This window comes from Dendropsophus ebraccatus, chromosome 11, assembly GCF_027789765.1.
Source record: "Dendropsophus ebraccatus isolate aDenEbr1 chromosome 11, aDenEbr1.pat, whole genome shotgun sequence".
Taxonomy (NCBI): domain Eukaryota; kingdom Metazoa; phylum Chordata; class Amphibia; order Anura; family Hylidae; genus Dendropsophus; species Dendropsophus ebraccatus.
The window spans coordinates 95,334,432-95,356,939 of record NC_091464.1 but is presented as its reverse complement, the minus strand read 5'-3'; the positions used below and the strand labels follow the sequence as shown (position 1 = coordinate 95,356,939).

The 22,508-nt window shown below is 41.0% G+C and overlaps 1 protein-coding gene across 3 annotated transcripts in view; it reads right to left on the bottom strand.

Annotated features, from left to right (window-relative positions):
* CD247 (CD247 molecule) overlaps window positions 1–22,508 on the bottom strand; it is a 96,032-nt gene that overhangs the window by 38,199 nt on the left and 35,325 nt on the right. Inside the window, exon 1 of one of the 3 annotated variants that reach the window (XM_069946163.1) lies at window positions 17,362–17,581. The exons of the other annotated variants lie outside the window; for them this stretch is intronic. Within the exon in view, the coding sequence (XP_069802264.1) occupies window positions 17,362–17,368 (7 nt within the window). The 5' untranslated portion in view covers window positions 17,369–17,581. Of the gene's footprint in view, window positions 1–17,361; window positions 17,582–22,508 lie in introns of those variants that run through there. 3 annotated transcript variants of the gene reach the window in all.

Below are 22,508 nucleotides of genomic sequence, written 5' to 3'. Positions count from 1 at the left end.
AGTATCGTTCGGTATGATATTGTCTGCTGAGCTGCGTATCTTCCAGTATCGTTCGGTATGATATTGTCTGCTGAGCTGCGTATCTTCCAGTATCGTTCAGTATGATATTGTCTGCTGACCTGGCGTATCTTCCAGTATCGTTCGGTATGATATTGTCTGCTGACCTGGCGTATCTTCCAGTATCGTTCGGTATGATATTGTCTGCTGAGCTGCGTATCTTCCAGTATCGTTCGGTATGATATTGTCTGCTGAGCTGCGTATCTTCCAGTGTCGTTCGTTATGATATTGTCTGCTGAGCTGCATATCTTCCAGTATCGTTCGGTATGATATTGTCTGCTGAGCTGTGTATCTTCCAGTATCGTTCGGTATGATATTGTCTGCTGAGCTGCGTATCTTCCAGTATCGTTCGGTATGATATTGTCTGCTGAGCTGCGTATCTTTTGGTATCTTTTTTGTATGATATTGTCTGCTGACCTGGCGTATCTTCCAGTATCGTTCGGTATGATATTGTCTGCTGACCTGGCGTATCTTCCAGTATCGTTCGGTATGATATTGTCTGCTGACCTGGCGTATCTTCCAGTATCGTTCGGTATGATATTGTCTGCTGAGCTGCGTATCTTCCAGTATCGTTTGGTATGATATTGTCTGCTGAGCTGCGTATCTTTTGGTATCTTTTCTGTATGATATTGTCTGCTGACCTGGCGTATCTTCCAGTATCGTTCGGTATGATATTGTCTGCTGACCTGGCGTATCTTCCAGTATCGTTCGGTATGATATTGTCTGCTGACCTGGCGTATCTTCCAGTATTGTTCGGTATGATATTGTCTGCTGAGCTGCGTATCTTCCAGTATTGTTCGGTATGATATTGTCTGCTGAGCTGCGTATCTTCCAGTATCGTTCGGTATGATATTGTCTGCTGAGCTGCGTATCTTCCAGTATCGTTCGGTATGATATTGTCTGCTGAGCTGCGTATCTTCCAGTATCGTTTGGTATGATATTGTCTGCTGAGCTGCGTATCTTTTGGTATCTTTTCTGTATGATATTGTCTGCTGAGCTGGTTTAGTTAATTCTATGATGCGCAGAGCTGTCTGCTGAGCTGTGTATCTAAGCTAATGATGTGCGATACTGCAGATAGTGAAGAAGGTAACGTAACCGCCAGACGGGTCTGCTCCCCTCTTGTACCGTTCTGCGTTGCACATACTGATAATAAGGGGTTAATGGCCATGCTACGGTGACGGCATCTGACATCTGTATTTTTTCCATTGTGGTTGATGCCGCTCCGGTTGTGATCAGATGGAGCGGGATCTATATTTAGCTGCTGACACCTGATCGTAATCCCCTCCGCACTGCACCCCCCAACCTGCAGACTGACGGCAGCAATTCTGCTAAGTGGGGACATGGGGATTTGTCCGTCCTAATACGGCCATCTGCCGCCTTCCCAGACCTTAGGATGTGCACAGAAATCTTATCCACATCTCATTGGCCTTGGACAAAGACTGTAGCACCCCGATGAAGTGTGGTGGCCAGAGGATATAGGTATATTGCCTCCATAGAGCCCGAATAATCATGTACTTAACAACAGTGCGAATGTAATACTACCGTGCAGTAGCTGAATAATAAGGCCTATGGCTATGTTCAGAAAATGTAAAAAAGTGGACGCTTTGTCTTTTGTGACGTCCGTTATTGCCACATTTTAATTGAAGTCAATGGGAGAACGTCCGCCGAATGCAGACGGTGTATTAAATAACAGACGTTGTCTGTGCAGAGGTCAAAATAATAATCGTGACAATTATTTTTTAAGTTTTTCTTTTAATTCTCACCGTCTTTACTATTAAATGAACCTTCAAACAAGAACCGCACCTGAATGGGCCTGAACTAGAATAGTGTACTAATGGGCGTCACTGCAAGGACAGGCACCCAAAACATGAAAAGACTGTGAGAAAAAACGTCATGTGAGCCACATAAAAAATACCACCAAACAGTGCTGACATAATACTGCCATACCGTATCTAAATAATAATAATGCCTCAATAGTGCATAAAAAATACCACCAAACAGTGCTGACATAATACTGCCATACCGTATCTAAATAATAATGCCTTATAGTGCATAAAAAAAATACCACCAAACAGTGCTGACATAATACTGCCATATCGTATCTAAATAATAATAATGCCTTATAGTGCATAAAAAAATACCACCAAACAGTGCTGACATAATACTGCCATACCGTATCTAAATAATAATAATAATGCCTTCTAGTGCATAAAAAATACCACCAAACAGTGCTGACATAATACTGCCATACCGTATCTAAATAATAATAATAATGCCTTCTAGTGCATAAAAAATACCACCAAACAGTGCTGACATAATACTGCCATACCGTATCTAAATAATAATAATAATGCCTTCTAGTGCATAAAAAATACCACCAAACAGTGCTGACATAATACTGCCATACCATATCTAAATAATAATAATAATGCCTTCTAGTGCATGAAATATACCACCAGTGTTCACATAATAGTGCTATATAAATGTACTGTTAAAAAGATCCTCATAGATACCAAAACAGCGCCTACATAATAGTGCTTTATAGTTCCTAAATAATACCGCTAAACAGAGTAATATAACAGTATTATAGTCACATATTATTGCCATACTATATGCAAATAATTATACCTTATGTGGTGTATAATACCACACACAGTGCTCACATAAAAGTGCTATATAGCTACTGTTAACCCTAAAAAGGTCCTAAATAATACCACTAAATAATGCAACATAACAGTATTAGGCTATGCTCCCACTATGATAACAAGTCGTCATTGAAATACTGATCAATAGACGCCCGCCTTTTGCTGAGTTTAAAATGGTGAATACATAAAAGTTTTATAAAATGTTCAAGTAACACTGCCATACAGTGCATGTATAAAACCGTAATATAAGGTGTTCAAGAGATACTGCTGTATAGCTAAAGCTTTGGCTGTCCAGACACCAGGCATGATGGGAATTGTAGTTTTGCAGCCGCTGGAGAGCCTGAGTTTGACACCACTGCTTTAGAGCTACGTATGTTCACATAATACTGCCATACAGTGCTCATGTAAGAGTGCCATACAGTGCTCATGTTCTTACAATACAATGCTCATGTAATACAATACAATACATGTTCATGTAAGAGTGCCATACAGTGCTTATGTAATACTGCCATACAGTGCTTATGTAATACTGCTATACAGTGCTTATGTAAAGGTGCCATACAGTGCTTATGTAATACTGCTATACAGTGCTTATGTAAAGGTGCCATACAGTGCTTATGTAATACTGCTATACAGTGCTTATGTAATACTGCCATACAGTGCTTATGTAATACTGCTATACAGTGCTTATGTAAAGGTGCCATACAGTGCTTATGTAATACTGCTATACAGTGCTTATGTAAAGGTGCCATACAGTGCTTATGTAATACTGCTATACAGTGCTTATGTAATACTGCCATACAGTGCTTATGTAATACTGCCATACAGTGCTTATATAATACTGCTATACAGTGCTTATGTAAAGGTGCTATACAGTGCTTATGTAATACTGCCATACAGTGCTTATGTAATACTGCTATACAGTGGTTATGTAATACTGCCATACAGTGCTTATGTAATACTGCCATACAGTGCTTATGTAAGACTGCCATACAGTGGTTATGTAATACTGCCATACAGTGCTCATGTAACAGTGTCATACAGTGTCCAATTAATAACTCTACATAGTTTATAAACAATTTGATGACCGATACTATAAGTGCACAACACGGACAAGCATTGTGTATGACTGCCCCTGTATTTTATTTTTAGAACTCGTTCACATTGAGCAAAAGTGATGGAATTTCAATGATTTTTCATCATGTTGTAAGACAGCGATCAGCTGATCACGGTTTCTTGGTCTGATCGTTGCCTGTATTACAGGGAGCGATGCTCTGCTGAGTCGGCCTGATTGGGCATACTATCGCTCTGTGTAGCAGCCCTGACTTTCCGATGTGCAGCGCTCCGCAGCGTGTCTGTGCTGCTCGCAGGGTTGTGGCTGCGCTAATATTAGACACGACGCTCGGTCACTGCGATCTGCAAAGAACTGAGAAAACCGCAGCACATAAACCGTGCTGTACGCTCTGTGACTATCACTGGCGGAGCGGAAGGGAAACAAGATAAGAAGCCTAAGCACAGGATGGAAAATTCTACCGCCTGACAGTGCCCGGCCACCTGCTGCCCTAAGACACCCGATCCTACAAAATATCTATACACAGATATATATACAGTATATATATATATGATATGGTGATTTGTAGGTGATAAATAAACAGACGGCGCAGCGCACAGGCTGACAGGGATATGGGCCGCACAGCGCACAGGCTGACAGGGATATGGGCCGCGCAGCGCACAGGCTGACAGGGATATGGGCCGTACAGCGCACAGGCTGACAGGGATATGGGCCGCGCAGCGCACAGGCTGACAGGGATATGGGCCGTACAGCGCACAGGCTGACAGGGATATGGGCCGTGCAGAGCACAGGCTGACAGGGATATGGGCCGTCCAGTGCACAGGCTGACAGGGATATGGGCCGCGCAGAGCACAGGCTGACAGGGATATGGGCCGTACGGCGCACAGGATGACAGGGATATGGGCCATACCGCGCACAGGCTGACAGGGATATGGGCCGTACGGCGCACAGGCTGACAGGGATATGGGCCGCACGGCGCACAGGCTGACAGGGATATGGGCCGCGCGGCGCACAGGCTGACAGGGATATGGGCCGCGCAGAGCACAGGCTGACAGGGATATGGGCTGCACGGCGCACAGGCTGACAGGGATATGGGCCGCACGGCGCACAGGCTGACAGGGATATGGGCCGTATGGCGCACAGGCTGACAGGGATATGGGCCGTATGGCGCACAGGCTGACAGGGATATGGGCCGCACGGCGCACAGGCTGACAGGGATATGGGCCGTATGGCGCACAGGCTGACAGGGATATGGGCCGTATGGCGCACAGGCTGACAGGGATATGGGCCGTACAGCGCACAGGCTGACAGGGATATGGGCCGCACAGCGCACAGGCTGACAGGGATATGGGCCGTGCAGAGGTGAGTATTAGTCTGAATTCTATATGGCGGTATTACTGATACTACTGTAAGAAGCTCCTGGCACCATATGGACAATTGACCAGGGTGCTATATGGCGGTATTACTCATGGCACTGTGAGGGGCTATTACATATCTCCCATATCGATCTATGGACACATCTTAGTTTGGATTCTTGATCAGCGCTGAGCTCAGGATTTGCCCCCGACCTACTGATCTCAGCGCATCCGCTCAACGCTGCAGTAAGACGACTCCAGCCGAGGGAAACGCATACGGGAGAAAATAAAAAATTATATTGTACTTTATATTGTACTGACCAGATAATAGCCCCGGCGACCAGCGGACAAGACAGTATTTATAGGTAATTCAACCAATTGGTCGATCTCCTCTGGACGAGTGTTAAGAGACTGACGCCTTGTGTATTTCCTCCAAGTCAGGGTCACAGAGTTACAGCGAGACTGCCAGAGATACAGCGAGACTGCCAGAGATACAGCGTGACTGTCAGAGATACAGCGTGACTGTCAGAGATACAGCGAGACTGCCAGAGATACAGCGTGACTGTCAGAGATACAGCGTGACTGTCAGAGATACAGCGTGACTGTCAGAGTTACAGCGAGACTGTCAGAGTTATACCGAGACTGTCAGTTACAGCGAGACTGTCAGAGATACAATGAGACTATCAGAGATATAGAGACTGTCAGAGATATAGAGACTGTCAGAGATATAGAGACTGTCAGAGATACAGCGAGACTGCCAGAGATACAGCGTGACTGCCAGAGATACAGCGAGACTGCCAGAGATACAGCGAGACTGTCAGAGATACAGTGAGAGTGCCAGAGATACAGCGAGACTGTCAGAGATACAGCGTGACTGTCACAGTTACAGCGAGACTGTCAGAGTTATACCGAGACTGTCAGTTACAGCGAGACTGTCAGAGATACAATGAGACAATCAGAGATATAGAGACTGTCAGAGATACAGCAATGGGGGGGGGGTCATGGGGTGGAGCTGAATAAATATAAAAATAAATAAAAATAGAAAAATACACACACCATACACATACCATACATATACACATAGCATACACACACTATACATATACTATACATACACACACCATACACATACCATACATATACACATAGCATACACACACTATACATATACACATACTATACTCACACACTATACACATACCATACACATACCATACATATAAACACACCATACATATACACACACTATACACATACCATACATATACAAACACCATACACACCACACATATACACATGGCGTACACATATAATACATATATACACAGCATACACATACACATAGCATACACATATAGTACATATACACACACTATACATATACACAGAGCATACACATATAGTACATATACACACACCATACATATACACATAGCATACACATACCATACATATAAACACCATACACATACCATACATATACACACACTATACATATACACATATAATACATGTACACACACCATACATATACACATAGCATACACATATAATACATATACACATAGCATACACATACCATACATATACACACACACCATACACATACCATACATATACACACACTATACATATACACATATAATACATGTACACATAGCATACACATAACACATAGCTTTTTCCTTCTTGGCTCTGACTCTGCACAGTAATCCTGTGTATTAGTGGATCATTTAAAGGGCTTGTCCAGCAAAATCTTTTTCTTTCAAATTAACTGATATCAGAAAGTTATATAGATTTGTGATTTACTTCTATTAAAAAAAATCTCAAGTCTTTCTAAACTTATTAGCTGCTGTATGTCCTGCAGGAAATGTTTTATTTGCACAGTGCTCTCTGCTGACATCTCTGGCCGAGACAGGAACTGTCCAGAGCAGGAGAGTTTTTTTATTGGGACTCATAGAAAACCGAGACAGCGTTCCTGCCTCGGCCAGAGATGGCAGCAGAGAGCACTGTGTAAATAAAACAACATTTCCTGCAGGACATACAGCAGCTAATAAGTTTAGAAAGACTTGTGATTTTTTAATAGAAGTAAATTACAAATTTATCTAACTTTCTGATATTAGTTGATTTGAAAGAAAACGATTTTTGCTGGAGTTCCCCTTTAATATTAATAAATTAAAATTATTTAAAATTTCAATTTAAAATGAGAACAAACTTAATAAAAAACAAAACAAAACAAAAAAGTATTGACAAGGAATGACTGGTGTCTGTACAATCCTGTGCGGATAGCTGCTGGATGGGGGAATATATATATACAATAAGAATCTATAGAAGCTGCTATTAGTCTCTGCACAGACGTGTCACACGGCCGAGCTGTCACCGCCCTGCAGCCGCTCCTAGGGGGGAGGAAGGGTCTTTGTGCTGCGACATATAACGGGACAGACGGGGCCGTGTCGGGGGGGCAGGCGCATTCTATTTTATTCCAATAAATATTTCATGAGTTTGTCAGACGCAGCAATGAAAAAGGTCACGGCCAGAGATGTCAGGGGAGACATAGAGAATATACATAACCCCATCACCACTAACACTATACCGCCAGACTACGCATCACACGTGTAACACACCGCTCCAGGCCCACATGCTGAACCTTCTGCAAGCCGCTCACCTACATGTACTGCTGGGAATGTTACTCAGTGCTCACCGCTCCAACAACGGACCGACGGATGGAGGATCCAACAGCCAGCTGCAACTAGCTCAGTCCTGACGTAGGCCGCAAGCTTACTGTGTATCCATACATGTCTATAGCTCTATACTGCTATATACTCCATAACCAGCATATAACCCAGCAACAGACCATGACTAACACATAGGAGCAGTATTAGAGTAGTATATTCCTGTATATAGGAGCAGTATTATAGTAGTTATATTCCTGTATATAGGAGCAGTATTATAGTAGTTATATTCTTGTATATAGGAGCAGTATTATAGTAGTTATATTCCTGTATATAGGAGCAGTATTATAGTAGTTATATTCTTGTATATAAGAGCAGTATTATAGTAGTTATATTCTTGTATATAGGAGGCAGTATTATAGTAGTTATATTCCTGTATATAGGAGCAGTATTATAGTAGTTATATTCCTGTATACAGGAACAGTATTATAGTAGTTATATTCCTGCATATAGGAGCAGTAGTATAGTAGTTATATTCCTGCATATAGGAGCAGTATTATAGTAGTTATATTACTGTATATAGGGGGCAGTATTATAGTAGTTATATTCCTGTATATAGGAGCAGTATTATAGTACTTATATTCCTGTATATAGGAGCAGTATTATAGTAGTTATATTCCTGTATATAGGAGCAGTATTATAGTAGTTATATTCTTGTATATAGAAAGCAGTATTATAGTAGTTATATTACTGTATATAGGGGGCAGTATTATAGTAGTTATATTCCTGTATATAGGAGCAGTATTATAGTAGTTATATTCCTGTATATAGGAGCAGTATTATAGTAGTTATATTCCTGTATATAGGAGCAGTATTATAGTACTGTAGTTATATTCCTGTATATAGGAGCAGTATTATAGTAGTTATATTTCTGTATATAGGAGCAGTATTATAGTAGTTATATTCCTGTATATAGGAGCAGTATTATAGTAGTTATATTCCTGTATATAGGAGCAGTATTATAGTAGTTATATTCCTGTATATAGGAGCAGTATTATAGTACTGTAGTTATATTCCTGTATATAGGAGCAGTATTATAGTAGTTATATTCCTGTATATAGGAGCAGTATTATAGTAGTTATATTCCTGTATATAGGGGGCAGTATTATAGTAGTTATGCGGTTCAGGGAAGAAACAGAGTGCTGCACCTCACACCTATGGCTGATACTAGTGCCGCTAGGCTAAATAAAAAACACATCAGAATTTTGTGTATGAATTGATCAAGCCATACTGCCCCATGTACCTCGTGCCGGTATCTGATACACATGGGTCCCTACACTAACTCCACACCGTGCCAGTCAGTGGCCACCAACCCTGCAGGCGTGCACAGCCAGGGAACGGGGGCCATGGGACGGCCCTGCGACCCCCATGCCACAGGACCAGACCCAAAAACACCACACCAGAACCCGGCCAGCACCGCCGGCGGAGAAGGTCGCCCCCAAGCTGTTGTGCTGCTTGGGGGCGACCTTCTCCGCCGGCGGTGCTGGCCGGGTTCTGGTGTGGTGTTTTTGGGTCTGGTCCTGTGGCATGGGGATTGCAGGGCCGTTCCATGGCCTCCCTTCCCTGCGTGTGCACGCTTTGCGGGGTTGGCGGTCGCTGACCGACACGGTGTGGAGTTAGCGTAGGGACCCGTGTGGACCAGAGGACCTGCGCGGTGGTACACGGGGCAATATGGCTTGATCAATTCATATACAGACACTCTGGTGTTGATTTTTAATATAGGCCTAGCGGCATTAGTATCAGCCATAGATGGGATGTGCAGCGGTTCCACTCTCTCCAGTTCGTGTATTATAGTAGGTATATTCCTGTATATAGGAGCAGTATTATAGTAGTTATATTCCTGTATATAGGAGCAGTATTATAGTAGTTATATTCTTGTATATAGGGGGCAGTATTATAGTAGTATATTCCTGTATATAGGAGCAGTATTATAGAAGTTATATTCCTGTATATAGGAGCAGTATTATAGTAGTTATATTCTTGTATATAGGAGCAGTATTATAGTAGTTATATCCCTGTATATTGGAGGAGTATTATAGTAGTTATATCCCTGTATATAGGATCAGTATTATAGTAGTATATTCCTGTATATAGGAGCAGTATTATAGTAGTTATATTCCTGTATATAGGGGGCAGTATTATAGTAGTTATATTCCTGTATATAGGGGGCAGTATTATAGTAGTTATATCCCTGTATATAGGGAGCAGTATTATAGTAGTTATATCCCTGTATATAGGAGCAGTATTATAGTAGTTATATTCCTGTATATAGGAGCAGTATTATAGTAGTTATATCCCTGTATATAGGAGCAGTATTATAGTAGTTATATTCTTGTATATAGAAGCAGTATTATAGTAGTTATAAGCAGTTCCAAGAGAGTTAGGAGCGAGCACCAATGTGCATATATGGTATACGTGGAGTACTCAGGGTCAGGACTAGGAGTGGAGGATATATAGGCAATGGATATTCAGCTCGGTGGTGCCTACAGCTAAGCAAGAGTAAATCCAAATCAGTCCACGTGAGAAAAAAGAGCTAGCACTCACCTTCTGCTGAAGCATATATCCAATTTATTCAAAGTTCAAACCAGCATGGATCACGGGGAGGGAGGTGAAAGCAGGTGCGTCAGGGCGACAGACTGTTTCACTTGCAAATGCAAGTTTCGTCAGGCCAACGGACGTCACTGCCGGGGGAGGGTCATGTATAAATAGGTAACAACACTAAGTGCAAAAAGTATAGTATATATAGTAAATATAATATATATATAGTAGTATATATATAGTAAAGTATAGTATATTATAGTAGTTATATTCTTGTATATAGGAGCAGTATTATAGTAGTTATATTCCTGTATATAGGAGCAGTTTTATAGTAGTTATATTCCTGTATATAGGGGGCAGTATTATAGTAGTTATATTCCTGTATATAGGAGCAGTATTATAGTAGTTATATTCCTGTATATAGGGGCAGTATTATAGTAGTTATATTCCTGTATATAGGGGCAGTATTATAGTAGTTATATCCCTGTATATAGGAGCAGTATTATAGTAGTTATATTCTTGTATATAGGAGCAGTATTATAGTAGTTATATTCCTGTATATAGGAGCAGTATTATAGTAGTTATATCCCTGTATATAGGAGCAGTATTATAGTAGTATATTCCTGTATATAGGGGGCAATATTATAGTAGTTATATTCATGTATATACAGTAGGAGCAGTATTATAGTAGTTATATTCCTGGATGTAGGAGCAGTATCAGTATTGGGCCAACATATATTTTCGTAAAAGTACGGCTGTTGTTGCCGAGTGCAACAATGACCGTGATTAATACGAAAATATACGTTACGTTGCTGTCTATGGAATCCCGGACGGAGTGTATACACATAGTACAAAAATACATACAAATAGTATACGCTACTGACATGTCAGTTTTTTGTGGCCGCTTCATTTTATGCTGCGGAGAATTCGGATGCGGGGTCACACTGATGCGCCAGCATCCGAATTCAATAGAAATGAACATCATCCGGCCAGGTTGATCTTCAGTGACACCGACACTGTTCTTCAGTTTTGGGGGGAGGTGGGGGTTCTCCTCATTTCACCCCTTTAAGGTTCACCTACACCTCTGATTGTCTCTCACTCTTCCTGGTGGGAGGAAGAAGATATTTTCTCTGAGCGGCTTTAATAACAATGAGAATGAGCCCAATGGGATATCAGGAAGAGGAATTACCGCAATATCCGCTCAGATGATAGAAGGGAAGCGGTTTACCATGAAAACTTTTGCCTTAGTCATCAGCCACATAAATACATTACTGCCATTGGAGGAGGGAAGAGAGAAGGAGGGATGTTGGATCCAGCGCTGCCCCATAGTCCGGGCTATGGCCGACCACCTTACATCCAGGCCTAAATCACTGCTCAAGGCCGTAAAAACCTTGTTTTCTAATATCTCTCTATGTGGCCGCTGGGAACCGGCTGTGATTAGCCACTTGACATCCGTCACGTTGTAAACTGGTCTCTCCGTAGTCTCTGCAACCATTAAAGAGATCTATGGTACAGGACAGAATAGCAATGAAATCAGAATAATTTAGGGCAATAGAGAATGCTGACACTTATTATGTGATGATTACAGAGGAGACGGAATCCCTCATGTAGGCATACTGCAGCTGGAGGCATAAAGGACCCCCATGTATCATACACAGAGACCACATTATATGGGCTGCTACGGCCATGGGGGGTCTGGGGCTGTAAGATCTTTGTAAATATTTAATAGGAGCTTCTAGGCCAACAGAGAGAAGACACCTATATAATAACTAGAGCGGCTACAAAGAGTGTCTCTAGCTGTGGAGGACCCAGCGTATCCATGTCAGACTCTAAGGTTGTCTGGAAAACATGGATACAGCCAATGACTATATCCATGATTTCCACATAGCCTTAGGGCTTTATCCAACTACAGCAGCCACCGCTAATCACATGCCAAAAGTTTGGGTTCGGATGGACTCCAGCTGCTCCAGGGTCGCTCATCTCTACTCCTTTTCCCTGTGGTGTCACTGCAGGAAGTAGGAACATCTGGTGCCAGGATCCTCAACAGATCGTAGCCGATCAATGGATTAGGATACCTTGTAATCAGCTTATTTTTGGCAGACCTGCCTGTGATAAACATATATCTATCCTATACCAGCTGTACCTATATCATTATTTACAGGGGATCCCCAGGTTATACCAGCTGTACCTATATCATTATTTACAGGGGATCCCCAGGTTATACCAGCTGTACCTATATCATTATTTACAGGGGATCCCCAGGTTATACCAGCATATAGCGACCCGGCCCGCCAGCGAGGGGAGCCCGCGGCCCCCCTCCTTGCCACCGCACTGCCCTGCAACCTATTCCCGTGCTTGCCCGCTGCCGCGCCATTGATTGATCACTCTTGTGACCGCAAGCAGTGTTCTGCTTGCGGTCACAAGAGTCAGTTTTGGAGAGGCCCCCGGCTGATCCTGGCTCCCTGGGGGTGTGTCCGGGATTCCCGGGCAGCACAAGCACCAGGGAGCTGTGCGCGTCGTGACTCTTACTTCCGGGTCAGGGAGCGCTCCCTGACCCAAAAGTAACAGCCCCGGCGCGCACAGCGCACAGAAAGGAGCTGCGACAGGGGAGCGAGGTGTTAGGTGAGTTGTGTGTCGTTTTTTTTTTTCTTTCTTTGTTTTATTGGCTTTGTGGGGGACAAGATAAGGGCAAATATAAAAGAACAACACTGGGGCCATCTACAAGGGGGGGGAGCAACATGAGGGGGGCATGTATAAGGGGACACCAAGGGGGGGGCAACATATGGAGGACAACACGGGGGGGGGGATTCTACAAGGGGGCAATATAAGGTGGGACAACACAAACGGGCCATCTATATGGGGCACAACATAAGGGGGCAACACAGGGGCTATCTACAAGGGGGCAACATAAGGGGGACAACACAGAGGGGCCATCTATAAGGGGTGGCATCTATATGGGGCTCAACAGAAGGGGGACATGTATAAGGGGGCAACACAGAGGGGCTTTATATAAGGGGGACAACACGGGGGGGCCATCTAAAAGGGAGTGGGGGCAACATAAGGTGGCGATCTATAAGGGAAGGCAACATAAGGGGGGCATCTATAAGGGGACAACACAGGGGGGCATCTATAAGTTATACTGGTATTATTGGTAATATCTGTCTTAAGATCAGGGCCGGGACAAGAAGTTTTGGTGCCCTAGGCAGAGAAGGCAAATGGCGCCCCCCCCCCCCCCCCCCCCCCCCCCCCCCCCCCCGATCCCAGTGTTATCAGAATTGGTGCGCCACAGACAGTATAATGCCCTGAAAGTGCCCCCACACTATATTATGAGCCCCAATACATACAGTAGTATTTGCAGTGGGTATCCAGAACCTGTAACCTTGGTGTCTGAACACCTTAATACAACCTGACAGTTCTCCCCCCGATTTTCTGAAAGCAATGTTCCAGTACCGAACAAAACTTCAGAGGGAAATGTGTTTCGAATACCAAGGTGTTACTCTATCTACAAGAGCATAGTCACCTATATTACTGTATATACAATAGCAGTCACCTATATTACTGTATATACAATAGCAGTCACCTATATTACTGTATATACAATAGCATAGTCACCTATATTACTGTATATACAATAGCAGTCACATATATTACTGTATATACAATAGCATAGTCACCTATATTACTGTATATACAATAGCAGTCACCTATATTACTGTATATACAATAGCATAGTCACTTATTACTGTATATACAATAGTAGCACAGTCACCTATATTAGGTGACTATGCTATTGTATATACAGTAATATAGGTGACTGCTATTGTATATACAGTAATAAGTGACTATGCTATTGTATATACAGTAATATAGGTGACTGCTATTGTATATACAGTAATAAGTGACTATGCTATTGTATATACAGTAATATAGGTGACTGCTATTGTATATACAGTAATAAGTGACTATGCTATTGTATATACAGTAATATAGGTGACTGCTATTGTATATACAGTAATATAGGTGACTATGCTATTGTATATACAGTAATATAGGGGACTATGCTATTGTATCTACAATAATAAGGGACTATGCTATTGTATATACAGTAATATAGGTGACTATGCTAGTGTATATACAGTAATATACGTGACTGCTATTGTATATACCAGGGGTCCTCAACTGGCGGACAGCTAACCGGACCCCTGGTCAGACCTCCTAACCGCCCCGGATCCGGTCCGTCCCGGTGAAGTTAGGAGGTCCCGCTCCCCACCGCACTGCCTCCCGCCCCATAGGCGTACTGTCCTTAGATGTCAGTACGCCTGTGGGGCTGGGGGCAGTGTCGGTCCGGCCCCCGGCTGATACGCGCTCTCTGGGGACGTCGCGGGTATTCCCTAGCAGAGCGCGCACCACAGACCTCAGTGTACGCTGCCGGCCTGAACTTCCCGGAAGTACAGGCCGGCGGCGTACACTGAGGTGACTGGTGCGCGCTCTGCTGGGGAATCCCCGGGACATCCCTAGAGAGCGCGTATCAGCCGGGGGCCGGACCAGGAGAGGAGAAGAAGACAGGCGCGGCGGGGAGCGAGGTGATAGGTGAGTTGTGGTTGGTTTGTTTTTTTTTGACTGGGGGCCATCTATAAGGGGAGAGCGCACAGAGGGGGTTATATACTACTGGGGGGGAACTCACAGGGGGGCTATATACTACTGGGGGGAACTCACAGGGGGGCTATATACTACTGGGGGGAGCTCACAGGGGCTATATACTACTGGGGGGGAGCTCACAGGGGGCTATATACTACTGGGGGGAGCGCACAGGGGGGCTATATACTACTGCGGGGACCTCACAGGGAGCTATATACTACAGCAGGGGGAAAACAGGGGCTATATACTACAGGGGGAGAGCACGGGGGCTATATACTACTGGCCGGAGCTCACAGAGGGCTATATACACTACAGGGGGGCTACATACTACTGGGGGGAGCTCACAGGGGGCTATATTCTACGGGGGGAGAGCGCAAGGGGTGGCTATATACTACAGGGGGAGAGCACAGGGGGGCTATATACTACTGGGGGAAGCTCACAGGGGGCTATATACTAAAAGGGGAGAGCACAGAGGGCTATATACTACTGGGGGGAGCTCACAGGGGGGCTATATACTACCGGGGGGAGCTCACATGGGGGCTATATACTACAGGGGGAGAGCACAGGGGGGGCTATATATTACTGGTGGGAGCTCACAGGGGGGCTATATACTACTGGGGGGAGCTCACAGGGGGCTATATACTGCAGGGGGAGAGCACAGGGGGGGGCTATATACTACTGGGGGGAGCTCACAGGGGGCTATATACTGCAGGGGGAGAGCACAGGGGGGGGCTATATACTACTGGGGGGAGCTCACAGGGGACTATATACTACTGGGGGGAGCTCACAGGGGACTATATACTACAAGGGTAGAGCACATGGGGGGCTATATACTACTGGGGGAGAGCTCACAGGGGGCTATATACTACTGGGGGGAGCTCACAGGGGGGCTATATACTACTGGGGGGAGCTCGCAGGGGGCTATATACTACTGGGGGACAGCGCACAGGGGGCTATATACTACAGGGGGTGAGAGCACAGGGGGGCTATATACTACTGGGGGAGAGCGCACAGGGGGGCTATACAATACTGGGGGAGAGCGCACAGGGGGGCTATACATTACTGGGGGAGCAACAGGGGGACTATACACTACTGGGGGACAGCGCACAGGGGGCTATATACTACAGGGGGTGAGAGCACAGGGGGCTATATACTACAGGGGGAGAGCGCACAGGGGGGCTATACAATACTGGGGGAGAGCGCACAGGGGGGCTATACACTACTGGGGGAGCAACAGGGGGGCTATATACTACCAGAGCAGTCACCCCCTTTGTACCTAATATCAAAGGCCTGGTGAGAGAGAAAAAAATGCCAGTTTTCCCACTAATAAGCAGCAATTCTGTATATAAATAGTTGAACGTTTGTGAAAAGTAACAAAACACGTTTCCTACTGATGTTCAGCTCGGACCGTCACCTGACTATAGACCCCGGTAAGTGGACCTTCACTAAAAGTTGTTGAGTACCCCTGGTATATACAGTAATATAGGTGACTATGCTATTGTATATACAGTAACATAGGTGACTATGCTATTGTATATAGTGTATATACAATAGCATAGTCACCTATGCTACTGTATATACACTAGCATAGTCACCTATATTACTGTATATACAATAGCAGTCACCTATATTTCTGTATATACAATAGCATAGTCACCTATATTACTGTATATACAATAGCATAGTCACCTATATTACTGTATATACAATAGCAGTCACCTATATTTCTGTATATACAATAGCATAGTCACCTATATTACTGTATATACAATAGCATAGTCACCTATATTACTGTATATACAATAGCAGTCACCTATATTTCTGTATATACAATAGCATAGTCACCTATATTACTGTATATACAATAGCATAGTCACCTATATTACTGTATATACAATAGCATAGTCACCTACGCTTTTCTATTCAAACTGTGAAACATGAACACAAAATGCAGTGTGAACCTGAGCTTATACATACCTTCCAGTAATATACATAGAAAAAAACTACATACTGTATACAGACATGTTTATGTATATACACACACACACACATTTATGTATACACACTTATGTATGCGCATACATTTATGCATATACATACACTTTTATGTACAGTATACATACACACACAGGCACACATATATGTATACAGACAGGCAGTATATATACATGTATACAGGGACACACTTATGTATATATACACACACACAGATACACACATTTATGTACAATATATATATATATATATATATATATATATATATATATATATATATATATATATATATATATACACACACACACACACACACACAAAACAGCTACCTCCCATCTAGGTGTGTGGCGCTTGCACCTTCTTCCCATTCTGGGACTGTCATGGAGGGGTCTGCTGGTGATGAAGACAACAATGCAGATGAGAGGCCCAGGACAGACAGAGCTGCAGACACTTCCTGGTCACCATGTGCTGTGTCTGCAGGCTGCCATTCTTCACCTCCTCCTCTCTGGCCCGACAGCTGAGCAGCTCCCACAGGCAGGCGGATGTGCAGCAGGGGATGAGTAATGCTGCACATTCCCCCACGCTGCCGTCCTGCACCAGGTCAGACGCCTCCTGGGAGTGGGAGCTCAGCCAGAGCAGTGTCCTCAGCAGGAGGCCGCCCCTCCCCCCTCCTATGTACAGCAGCAGCTGCAGACTCACACAGGCTGTGAATCTCCCGACATGGGGCTGATGTAATCAGCTCCTGTATGCTGCTTCCGGGTTCGGCCTGGTGGCGCCCCCTGCTGTTTGGCGCCCTAGGCCATCGCCTACCCCTGCCTACTCTTTGTCCCGGCCCTGCTTAAGATATACCAATAGCATCGCTTGGTCGAGAAAGGGGGGGGGGGGGCAAGTTGACCTCTTGTACCAGGGCCCAGGAGACATTAGCTGCGCCCCTGTATCCAGGTTTTACCAGCTGACATATATAATTATATACAGTATATATCCAGGTTATACCAGCTGTACATATATGATTATATACAGTATACTGTATATCCAGGTTATAGCAGGTGTACATATATAATTATATACAGTATATATCCAGGTTATACCAGCTGTACATATATAATTATATACAGTATATACCCAGGTTATACCAGCTGTACATATATAATTATATACAGTATACTGTATATCCAGGTTATAGCAGGTGTACATATATAATTATATACAGTATATACCCAGGTTATACCAGCTGTACATATATAATTATATACAGGAGATATCCAGGTTATACCAGCTGTACATATATAATTATATACAGTATATACCCAGGTTATACCAGCTGTACATATATAATTATACACAGTATATACCCAGGTTATACCAGCTGACATATATAATTATATACAGTATATATCCAGGTTATACCAGCTGTACATATATAATTATATACAGTGTATATCCAGGTTATAGCAGCTGTACATATATATTATATACAGTATATACACAGGTTATACCAGCTGTGCATATATAATTATATACAATATATACCAAGGTTATACCAGCTGTACATATATAATTATATACAGTATATACCCAGGTTATACCAGCTGTACATATATAACTATATACAGTATATATCCAGGTTATACCAGCTGTACATATATAATTATATACAGTGTATATCCAGGTTATACCAGCTGTACATATATCATTATATACAGTATATACCCAGATTATACCAGCTGTACATATATAATTATATACAATATATACCAAGGTTATACCAGCTGTACATATATAATTATATACAGTATATACCCAGGTTATAGCAGCTGTACATATATAATTATATACAGTATATACCCAGGTTATAGCAGCTGTACATATATAATTATATACAGTATATATCCAGGTTATAGCAGGTGTACATATATAATTATATACAGTATATACACAGGTTATACCAGCTGTACATATATAATTATATACAGTATATACCCAGGTTATACCAGCTGTACATATATAATTATATACAGTATATACCCAGGTTATACCAGCTGTACATATATAATTATATACAATATATATCCAGGTTATACCAGCTGTACATATATAATTATATACAGTATATATCCAGGTTATACCAGCTGTACATATATAATTATATACAGTATATACCCAGGTTATACCAGCTGTACATATATAATTATATACAGTATATACCTAGGTTATACCAGCTGTACATATATAATTATATACAGTATATACCCAGGTTATACCAGCTGTACATATATAATTATATACAGTATATATCCAGGTTATACCAGCTGTACATATATAATTATATACAGGAGATATCCAGGTTATACCAGCTGTACATATAATTATATACAGTATATATCCAGGTTATACCAGCTGTACATATAATTATATACAGTATATATCCAGGTTATACCAGCTGTACATATATAATTATATACAGTATATACCCAGGTTATAGCAGCTGTACATATATAATTATATACAGTATATACCCAGGTTATACCAGCTGTACATATATAATTATATACAGTATATATCCAGGTTATAGCAGGTGTACATATATAATTATATACAGTATATACACAGGTTATACCAGCTGTACATATATAATTATATACAGTATATATCCAGGTTATACCAGCTGTACATATATAATTATATACAATATATACCCAGGTTATACCAGCTGTACATATATAATTATATACAGGAGATATCCAGGTTATACCAGCTGTACATATATAATTATATACAGTGTATACCCAGGTTATACCAGCTGTACATATATAATTATATACAATATATACCCAGGTTATACCAGCTGTACATATATAATTATATACAGGCGATACCCAGGTTATACCAGCTGTACATATATGATTATATACAGTATATATTCAGGTTATAGCAGCTGTACATATATAATTATATACAGTGTATATCCAGGTTATAGCAGGTGTACATATATAATTATATACAGTATATACACAGGTTATAGCAGGTGTACATATATAATTATATACAGTATATACCCATGTTATACCAGCTGTACATATATACTTATATACAGTATATACCCAGGTTATACCAGCTGTACATATATAATTATATACAATATATACCCAGGTTATACCAGCTGTACATATATAATTATATACAGTATATACCCAGGTTATACCAGCTGTACATATATGATTATATACAGTATATATTCAGGTTATAGCAGCTGTACATATATAATTATATACAGTGTATATCCAGGTTATAGCAGGTGTACATATATAATTATATACAGTATATACACAGGTTATAGCAGCTGTACATATATAATTATATACAGGAGATACCCAGGTTATACCAGCTGTACATATATAATTATATACAGTGTATACCCAGGTTATACCAGCTGTACATATATAATTATATACAGTATATATCCAGGTTATAGCAGGTGTACATATATAATTATATACAGGAGATCCCCAGGTTATACCAGCTGTACATATAATTATATACAGTATATACCCAGGTTATACCAGGTGTACATATATAATTATATACAGTATATACACAGGTTATAGCAGGTGTACATATATAATTATATACAGTATATACACAGGTTATAGCAGGTGTACATATATAATTATATACAGTATATACCCAGGTTATACCAGCTGTACATATATATTTATATACAGTATATACACAGGTTATACCAGCTGTACATATATAATTATATACAGTATATACCCAGGTTATACCAGCTGTACATATATAATTATATACAGTATATACACAGGTTATAGCAGGTGTACATATATAATTATATACAGTATATATTCAGGTTATACCAGCTGTACATATATAATTATATACAGGAGATCCCCAGGTTATACCAGCTGTACATATATAATTATATACAGTATATACACAGGTTATAGCAGGTGTACATATATAATTATATACAGTATATACCCATGTTATACCAGCTGTACATATATACTTATATACAGTATATACCCAGGTTATACCAGCTGTACATATATAATTATATACAATATATACCCAGGTTATACCAGCTGTACATATATAATTATATACAGTATATACCCAGGTTATACCAGCTGTACATATATGATTATATACAGTATATATTCAGGTTATAGCAGCTGTACATATATAATTATATACAGTGTATATCCAGGTTATAGCAGGTGTACATATATAATTATATACAGTATATACACAGGTTATAGCAGCTGTACATATATAATTATATACAGGAGATACCCAGGTTATACCAGCTGTACATATATAATTATATACAGTGTATACCCAGGTTATACCAGCTGTACATATATAATTATATACAGTATATATCCAGGTTATAGCAGGTGTACATATATAATTATATACAGGAGATCCCCAGGTTATACCAGCTGTACATATAATTATATACAGTATATACCCAGGTTATACCAGGTGTACATATATAATTATATACAGTATATACCCAGGTTATACCAGCTGTACATATATAATTATATACAGTATATACACAGGTTATACCAGCTGTACATATATAATTATATACAGTATATACCCAGGTTATACCAGCTGTACATATATAATTATATACAGTATATACACAGGTTATAGCAGGTGTACATATATAATTATATACAGTATATATTCAGGTTATACCAGCTGTACATATATAATTATATACAGGAGATCCCCAGGTTATACCAGCTGTACATATATTATATACAGTATATACACAGGTTATAGCAGGTGTACATATATAATTATATACAGTATATACCCAGGTTATACCAGCTGTACATATATAATTATATACAGTATACTGTATATCCAGGTTATAGCAGGTGTACATATATAATTATATACAGTATATACCCAGGTTATACCAGCTGTACATATATAATTATATACAGTATACTGTATATCCAGGTTATAGCAGGTGTACATATATATTTATATACAGTATATACACAGGTTATACCAGCTGTACATATATACTTATATACAGTATATACACAGGTTATACCAGCTGTACATATATGATTATATACAGTATATATCCAGGTTATAGCAGGTGTACATATATAATTATATACAGTATATACACAGGTTATAGCAGGTGTACATATATAATTATATACAGTATATACATAGGTTATACCAGCTGTACATATATAATTATATACAGCATTTACCCAGGTTATACCAGCTGTACCTATATAATTATATACAGGAGTTCCCCAGGTTATACCAGCTGTACATATATAATTATATACAGGAGATACCCAGGTTATACCAGCTGTACATATATAATTATATACAGGATATACCCAGGTTATACCAGCTGTACATATATTATATACAGTATATACCCAGGTTATAACAGCTGTACATATATAATTATATA